Below are 8,730 nucleotides of genomic sequence, written 5' to 3' on the forward strand. Positions count from 1 at the left end.
ATATGGGCCGAATATTCCCTGAGTGGGAACGACTTGGTTCCTGTTCCACTTACTTACCAAACACAGGAACTAGGCCTTGGGACGGGTCCGACCCATGCCATTCTAGTTGGTCACTGAAACCAAACACATCCTAAGGTTTCCCGTTTGTTCATGTCAAGAGCATCTATTGGTTGGACTGGCAGGACCTGTTGTTCCACAGTAGGAGGTCTTGTGTTCAATTCTTATGCAATGCACTGCGTCACTTATGATTATTTTTTTCTGTCACGCTTCAGTCCGAAAAGAAATCAAATAAGAGAGCGATGCTTTTTTTTTGTCATGCTTCAGTCGAAAAAACAAAACAAAGAAGAGAACAACACTTCAGTCGAAAGAAAACAACATGGTAGGCTGAACTACCGCTGAGTTCTGCTGATGTCACATCTAGATGTTATATAGTCACACCCTTAAGTTTAGCACTACTAGTACATAATAACGTGTTCTTAACCATAAGCACTCTGAATTCAGCATTTAGTTGGATGGACCTCCGTAGCCTAAACTTGATTAGAGCATGTACAGCCGGACGTTTCAAACCTGTCTCATACGCCCGGGCGGGCTGCCGGGTCACCGGTCGCAAAATTCTAACCCAGACAGTGGGACCGGTGAGATCGAACGTGCCGACCTGCCCAGAGCTCCTGAACGCATACACCAGACCGTCCGTGTAGACGCAGTCCTGGTAGTCCCAGCCATGCGGCAGCTTGCAGTCCCCTGTTCTTGCAAACGAAAGCTCGAGTGATGGGTCGTGGATGAGATCTATAATGTTGAAGAAGTGAGGAAACTAATTGTGAGCTATGTAGTACCTGGCGAGCGCGCCTGCGTCGTCCAAGATGGGTCTCACCCTCTCGTTGGTGGTCACCAGCGGGAGGGCGATCTGCTGACCGGTGACCGAGTTGAGCTCGGACCTGCCGTCGGCGGTGACCAGCCAGCCGTGCGAGGACCCGATCAGATACCTGGTGCGGATGTAGGCTCATATTTGCACGTATAGGTGACAGAATGAACAAACTAACCCATACAGAATGAACAAACCAACCGAGGCCTTGTCTGAGTCAACCACGGCGCTGACTGGAACACGTCGTCCATTAGGAAACACATGTTGAAATCCCATCCGGAAATTTCATCCAGCCCCATACTGCACACACAAGCTGAAGCTAACACATTGGCGAACTACAACATCCAACACACACCACCCATGGTACACCACTGTCTGTCTGAACCTTCCGAATAATATCCCTCTACCCAACACACTGAGTTCAGCATTCAACTTAACAAAACGCGTGGCTGAAATATCATACAGGATGCAGAAACAGTATATCCAAGAGAGCGAGTTATAGTAGTGCAAATCAGAACTAGGCGATACGACTAAAATCAATTACATCATGGTATGCGACCGAAAGACCTCCTTCCATAACCTAACACATCACGAGCAAGGGCATTGGACCGCATAGATTGTGGCATCAGGCTGAACAGCATTTGAGCGCCAGCCAACGACGAACACCGCTCTCCGCTGCATTTAGGACCGGTTGTCACGCTGCTTGCGCAGACCCATCCGAGATTTAGCGTATCTAACACATGTTAAGGGAATATAAATGACTGCAAAATAAAACAGTGGGAAAGCATGAATGCAAAATATGGACATGTAGTTAGTTATTCTTATAAGCTGATGGTTGTCAAGATATGTCATTTGTTGCTTGACTGATAGCATGTGCAGGTAAGATTCAGCTTTGCACAGATTCATAGGCCATTTTGCATCAGTGAGCTGGTGATGTAATTGTTAGGGGTGCCGAATTTGGTGTCACCAGCTCTCATAAGATTGTAGAAGGGGAGCCTTGGCGCAGTGGTAAAGCTGCTGCCTTGTGACCATGAGGTCATGGGTTCAAGTCCTAGAAACAGCCTCTTACAGAAATGTAGGGAAAGGCTGCGTACTATAGACCCAAAGTGGTCGGACCCTTCCCTGGACCCTGCGCAAGCGGGAGCTACATGCACCAGGTTGCCCTTTTTTAGCTCTCATAAGATGGTACTTTTAATTGGAAGCAACCAAATGATCCTACGAAAAGGATCTGCAACTAGACAGAACAGCAAGGAAGTAAAATGATGTGCAAGGTGTAGGATACTCTAAACGCATGCCCTCGCCAGATGATGATTGTAGAATAGCACCTTGGAGACGATTCAGGGCTTCAGTTGAACTGCGATCGTCCTGCAGAAGAAAATTACACTTTGGGATGAACTCTTTAAAAATTTAACTGATAACAGGAATGGAAATACTAAGTCATTTAGAGCCTGTTCGGACCCTCTCCCCACTCCATCTCCGGTCCGGAGTGGAGCAGCATTTAGTTCAAATTTGGAGAGTCGCTGAAAGGGCACACCGAGCGCTCCGCTCCGTGCTGATGGAGCGGAGGGTTGCCAAACAGGGCCTTAGCAATGTCATAGTAATTCGCAACCATTTCATTACAATTATTTTGTGTGCTGATGCCTACATGGCTACATATGCAAAATGCACTACGTAGCATGAAGTCAATAGCATTTATTCACGACACAACACAGGAACATTATAAAACATATAGGTAGCAAGTGACCTCTCGTAAAATAACAGTCAAGCTGGAACATTAAAATATATTTTTTTTCCTTCTTTGCTTTTTGTTAACATAGATTATCAGGCAAATAGGATATGCTTTCCACTCAATACCCACTTAACTGAGCATGACTGAACGGAGAAAGATTCCATCTTCTTGGTTCAATTTCTTGGACTCAAAACAAATGGGAAATGTAAGTCTTCACATAATTTTACCACCAAGAAGGAATCAGTTTTAGAGATATTCCTTACTGGTTATTTAAGAAAGGTTGGATAGATATCATCAAACAGAGCACAATAGAAGGTTAAGATTGTCTCAATGAACCATATGCAATCAAGATAACTAGCGATGAATACAAAAGAACAAAAGCCCAATTTTATCACCCGTTTAGGAAGATATAGCATAGCATAGTAGCTCCTTATCATACGCACTATATACTGCATTAGTATATAATTTATACAAAAAAATAAAACACAATAAGGGAGAATGGCAATTTTGTTGATGATACCTTGAAATCAACAAATGCAACTGGTGCTCCGAACTTGTTTTGCATCTTCAGCTTTATGAATCCCTCATAACTGAACATGAAGCTTGTTAAAACACAATTACTATTTATCCCATATCATAAGGTTTAGTCGATACCTTGAGAAAACATCAGTCAGCTCATGATCAGAAACAGTCTGACCAAGATTTGCAACAAAAAGGGTAGGGCATGGTGGATTATTTTGAGGAGCAAATATTGCTGGATCCTGCAGGTAAGCGCACATACAAAAACAAGTTAGCCTTCGGCCTAATCCCAAAAAAGGAGTAAAAATAAAGAGTATCAACTTGTGTTGCCTAAATATTTGATTTTTGCTCTCCTCGTTCATGAAAAACCGAGACTGTTTACTAAAGTTTTCTAACCAGCTTTCCTAAATCCTAATTCCTTAATGTTAAAGAAGAGGGTAAGCTTAATAAGCTTTGCAACAATTGTTCAAACTTCACAGTTGCCTGATATAGTTAAAATCTTATGTCCAAACTAACACCTAAATTTTCAGAGAAGCCGGTCAAGGAGAAACTATCAAAGAAATAATAGAAAAGCCTCCTCATATGAAACTACAAGCAGCTGAAATTGGGATCATATTTGAATATCTTGGTTTATTACTTTATAATCCAACAGACCTCATTCCTGATTGAGATACACATATCAAGATGCAAGAATCAACTCACCTTGCTGAAAGCGGCACTAGAACCAAAATCCATATAACTGCAAGTTGAAAATGGTATTAGTTAGTGTTATGACATTTCCAGAATGTAGATGTCCTAGTGCCGGTGTCTTCTTTTTAGTATCAGCCACGGGATAACTTAAGGCTGATTATCCTAACAAAAACACATAATAAGACTGTGCTCAAGAGTGTGCCATAACCTTTGTGCAGGATAACCATTCAAGCTGTGTGAAGAATTACCCATTCCGGACATGTGAATATTGCTTCCAGCACCTGATATGGCGCAATGTGCCAAAGATGTGCAAGGTGAGTGTTTTGCAAAGATGAAGTGGCATTCCACCGAGGATATGAAGTCGCAGATAAGAAGCGTAGTTCGATATGAATATAAAGAAAATAATAGGATAACAATTATAGTAGCTCTACAGTGAGGGGAATCATTTTAGCGGTTGGTACAGAATCGTGGATTTTGAACAGTGTATGTATTGCTCATGCGACTGCGATGAAGCTGTAGTGACCAACCACCAACATGAATACATGGTGGTGGATAGATCAATCTAGTGTAAAAAATAGAAAGAAAAAAAAACCACAATACTATTCCCAAGCTACTTGAATAATACCTGAATCAGGACGTCCCCTTGGACTTCTAGCTTTTTTCCCAGTAGATTTAGGGAAATCCTCATAATCTAAGAAAAGAATAAGAAAAAAAGGTTGTGAGCAACAGCAGAAAAACCAACAGTCACATAACATATAAAAGAAAAAAGTATGCAACCTGATCTGGGGCGCTTTGATGAGTTTGATCTTGAATTAGATTTTGCAAGATCTACATGGATAGAACAGTTCTTCTCAAGGTCAAATATCAATCCCTGTAGAAAATAAGTGATTCAGAAAATCAGCACTCACAATTCAGAACTTAGACACGACAGATTATTGTCCAGCATAACTTCTGACACAGAAACTCAGTCTCGAAACAGAAATTCATCCAAATCGTAAGGAAGTGAGAGCAATTGTATAATGGGGAAAGAATAACTGGATGCGATGCTTAATCATGGCGAGTCGAGATCTTACATTTGTGGCACTCATTGCAGCTAGCGCAGACGGCTGATCTGCAAACACAGCAAACGCATACGACTGCAGCGCAGAAAAATCAGGTTGGGTTAAGTACAACATCCAAGGACCAAGTCTGCAAACCCTAGAGTGGGGCGAAAGGGCGGCTGGGGGGTCAAACCTGGGTGGATTTGCCGGAGCGGACGTGGGAGGAGACGTAGCCGGGGAAGTCGCGGAAGAGGTTGTAGACCTCGCGCGGCTTGACGTCGGCGGGGAGGCCGGCGATGAAGAGGGTGCGCAGCTCGTCGCGCGGCGGCGCCAGGGGCTCCGCGCGGTCGAAGTAGCCGCCGTACGCGGGCGGAGGGTGCGCCGCGAGGTAGGCGTGCTCGTGCTGGCGGTACGTGCCGTACGAGGAGGTGCCCGGCGGGGGAGGGGGCAGGGTAGCGTAGGAGGCCCTGGGAGGCGGCGGGTTGTAGTAGGAGGCGGCCATGCGCGCGGCGCGGGCGGGCAATGGGGGAGGGGCGGCGGCGCGGTGCGGCGGCGGGGGAGGGGCGGTGGGGGCCTGTGTCGAGGGTTTCCGTCGCCGTCCGGCGGAATCTGCGGCGGTGCTCGGGCGCCTGTGGGCTGGGTTGTTTGGGTTTGGGTTTGGGCTTCCGATTTGGGGCGGCCGCGGGCGTCGTTGTCGGCCGGGACTCTCACGGCGACCGGTGCGGTGCCTATCCGCTCTGACGGGATTTTACCGACTCAGACCTTGGTTAAAGGGCATGGCCAATGCATTGCCTCGGGTGATAATCATCGTTATAGCTGGTACGTAGGAGTGCAATAGTTAGACGTAAATATGTGTTATTTTATTAATGCATGGCATACATCCCACTCTCATATAATGCCTAAGAGCACGTGTTGCAGCTTGCGTTTATTTTATAGCCGGCTCTTTTTCTCTCCCCTCCATGTTTAGCAGAAATATAATATTTTAACTTTTATAGCCCGCTTACATAAACTAATTGTACTTGCTCTCATGTGAGATACGGGTCCTGCGAACTTGTAGTTCATTTGCAATTGCAAGTGCAAAAAGAAATTTTGTGATTCGTTTTTTTAACAAAAAGAAAATTTGTGATCCATTTGAACCTTCTTTTTGCTAGACAATTACGTACAATTTCCAGTTTTACTATTTCTCATGTCATAGCGTCAGCCATCTTTTCTAGTTCATTTCGAGCTCGTCGAAGAAGGAGGGACCTTATAGACCCACTATTTATATTAGGGGATATGACGCCCTCGATTCAATCATAAACTAATCATACACGCAAATGTGTACGATCAAGATCAAGGACTCACGGAAAGATATCACAACACAACTCTAGACACAAATTAAAATAATACAAGCTTTATATTACAAGCCAGGGCCTCGAGGGCTCGAATACATAAACTTGAAAACACAGGAGTCAGCGGAAGCAACAATATCTGAGTACAGACATAAGTTAGACAAGATTGCCTTAAGAAGGCTAGCACAAAAGCATCTACGATCGAAAAGGCAAGGCCTCCTGCCTGGGAGCCTCCTAACTACTCCTGGTCATCGTCGGTCTCCACGTAGTAGTAGGCATCGGCGGTGGCATCTGGCTCCTGGGCTCCGACGTCTGGTTGCATCAACCGGAAAGAAGAAGAAAGGGGGAAAAGGGGGAGCAAAGCAACCGTGAGTACTCATCCAAAGTACTCGCAAGCAAGGATCTACATTACATATGCAACATTATCAAAAGAAGGCTGTATATGTGGACTGGGCTACAGAAATGCCAGAATAGAGGGAAAGCCTAGTCCTATCGAAGACTAGCATCTTCTGGAAAACCACCATCTTGCAGCAACAGGAGGGAGTAGAGTAGCATAAAGTAAAGTAGTAGAAGTGTTATCAACCTCGGCCAGAGATCCTTTCTCGACTCCCTGCGAGAAAGCAATCCCAGAGCCATACTATCCAAGTGTCAACACATTCCAATTCTCATCACCATCCGTTTCTCATCACAAACCATTTCTCATCACAAGTATCCAGTTCTAGTTGTATCGATCGGGATACAACTCCAAGTGTCCATTACCGTAGGACAGGCTATCGATAGATGTTTTCTTCCCTGCAGGGGTGCACCAACTTACCCACCACGCTCGATTAACTCCGGCCGGACACACTTTCCTGGGTCATGCCCGGCCTCGGCCAAAACAATACGCCGCAACCCGACCTAGGCTTAATAGAGAGGCCAGCACGCCGGACTAAACCTATGCCCCCAGGGGTCATGGGCCATCTCCCCGGAAACTCCTGCACGTTGCGTACGCGGCCGGTGAGCAGACCTAGCTACCTCCTTCAACAAGGGAGGTGCTTACCAGTCCAACCCGGCGCGCGCCGCTCAGTCGCTGACGTCTATTAAGCTTCGGCTGATGTATACGACGCAGAACGCCCATATTATGCCCACGTGATGGTTAGTGCTATCAGGCCAGAGGCCCCTCAGATCAAATATCCAAATCGTAGTGGATTAGGAACGCGCGGTAACGAGCAGAGACTCACGATCGATGTGACCCCGTCGCCCCGTCTCGAGTACTTGCGACAAGGGCTAAGAATGCCCGGCCACGCCTCGTAAGTATCTTGCGGGCACCTTCCAGGTCAACCCGACTCCACATCACTCGCTATTAAGCTCGCGCGGGTACCCCTCAGGGTCGACCCGTCTTTAGTAACATGGTTCAGTGTAAAGTCATAGTAACCATAGTAACTGTGTGTCTAACACCAAGGTGAAAACCCGAGGAATCACCCTCGGTGAATTCCACTCGATGTTATCATCAAGGTGAACGTAAGAGGATCCACCCTCGAGGTTCACACTTGAGGGGTTGCACGACAGAGCCGTAACGGAAGTGGTTAAGGAGGAAATCACCCTCGATGACCTCGGCCGTATAGCTACACTACTGAGATCTCATCAGGAGTGATGTAAGAGGTTCCACCCTCGGAACTCGATGGTAACTATGCAGAGTCGTACAACTAGGGGGGTGATGTGCGGTGTCGGGGCCTGGACGTCGATCACGTTGATCGAGTCATTGAACATAAAGCGGGGCAACTGGGACAAGGTGGGGGTCACTGATGGATCACTAACCAACCTATACTAAGCAGTTTAGGATAAGCAGGTAAGGTATAAAAGCAGGTAACAACAACATGCTATGCATCAGAGTAGGATCATACAGAAAGCAGTAGCAGTTCTAATGCAAGCATGAGAGGGAAAGAAATGGGCGATATCGGAATGATCAAGGAGGGTTTGCTTGCCTGGTTGCTCTGGCAAGGAGGGGGGTCGTCGTCAACGTAGTCGATCATAAGGGCAGCATCGGTCTCGGGGTCTACCGGAGAGAAGAGGGGGAAGAAATAGTAAATATAAAGCAAACATAGCACCACAAAGTATAACATGGCTATAAGATGCGCCGGGAGTGACCTAACGCGGTAGGAGGTGATACCGGCGAAGGGGGGAAACATTCGGGAAAGTATCCCCGGTGTTTCTCGTTTTCGGACAGATGAACCAGAGGGGGAAAGTTGCGTGTTCGCTATGCTAGGGACATGTGACAGATGAACGGACCGCATATTCGGATTCGTCTCGTTGTTATGAGCAACTTTCATGTACAAAGTTTTTTCATCCGAGCCACGGTTTAATTTCTATGAATTTCTAAAGGTTTTAGACATATTCTGGAATTAATACTAATTCAAAAAAAAGATTAAATTGCTACGTGCACACACAAAGTGTACATAGCAAAGTAGCATAGAGGCTGACAGGGGGTTCTATTGACTGGCCAGTCAGCAGTCAACTGAGACTGTTGACTAGTCAAAGGGACCAGGGGACCCACATGTCATTGACTGGGTTATCCCAGTC

The 8,730-nt window shown here is 46.1% G+C and overlaps 1 protein-coding gene across 1 annotated transcript; it reads right to left on the reverse strand.

Annotated features, from left to right (window-relative positions):
- Window positions 1-1,126: 1,126 nt before the first annotated feature.
- On the reverse strand, window positions 1,127-5,342 carry LOC119330237 (protein WHI3-like). The gene is made up of 10 exons (XM_037603351.1): window positions 5,034-5,342; window positions 4,874-4,936; window positions 4,578-4,671; window positions 4,426-4,491; window positions 4,009-4,081; window positions 3,813-3,849; window positions 3,246-3,352; window positions 3,112-3,181; window positions 2,145-2,227; window positions 1,127-1,595 (listed from the first exon to the last, which is right to left on the reverse strand). Exons 1-10 carry the CDS (start codon window positions 5,340-5,342, stop codon window positions 1,544-1,546), a joined length of 954 nt encoding a protein of 317 aa, XP_037459248.1. The 3' UTR covers window positions 1,127-1,543.
- Window positions 5,343-8,730: the final 3,388 nt, after the last annotated feature.

The sequence above is a fragment of the Triticum dicoccoides genome, chromosome 7A, assembly GCF_002162155.2.
Source record: "Triticum dicoccoides isolate Atlit2015 ecotype Zavitan chromosome 7A, WEW_v2.0, whole genome shotgun sequence".
In the NCBI taxonomy this organism is placed as follows: Eukaryota; Viridiplantae; Streptophyta; class Magnoliopsida; order Poales; family Poaceae; genus Triticum; species Triticum dicoccoides.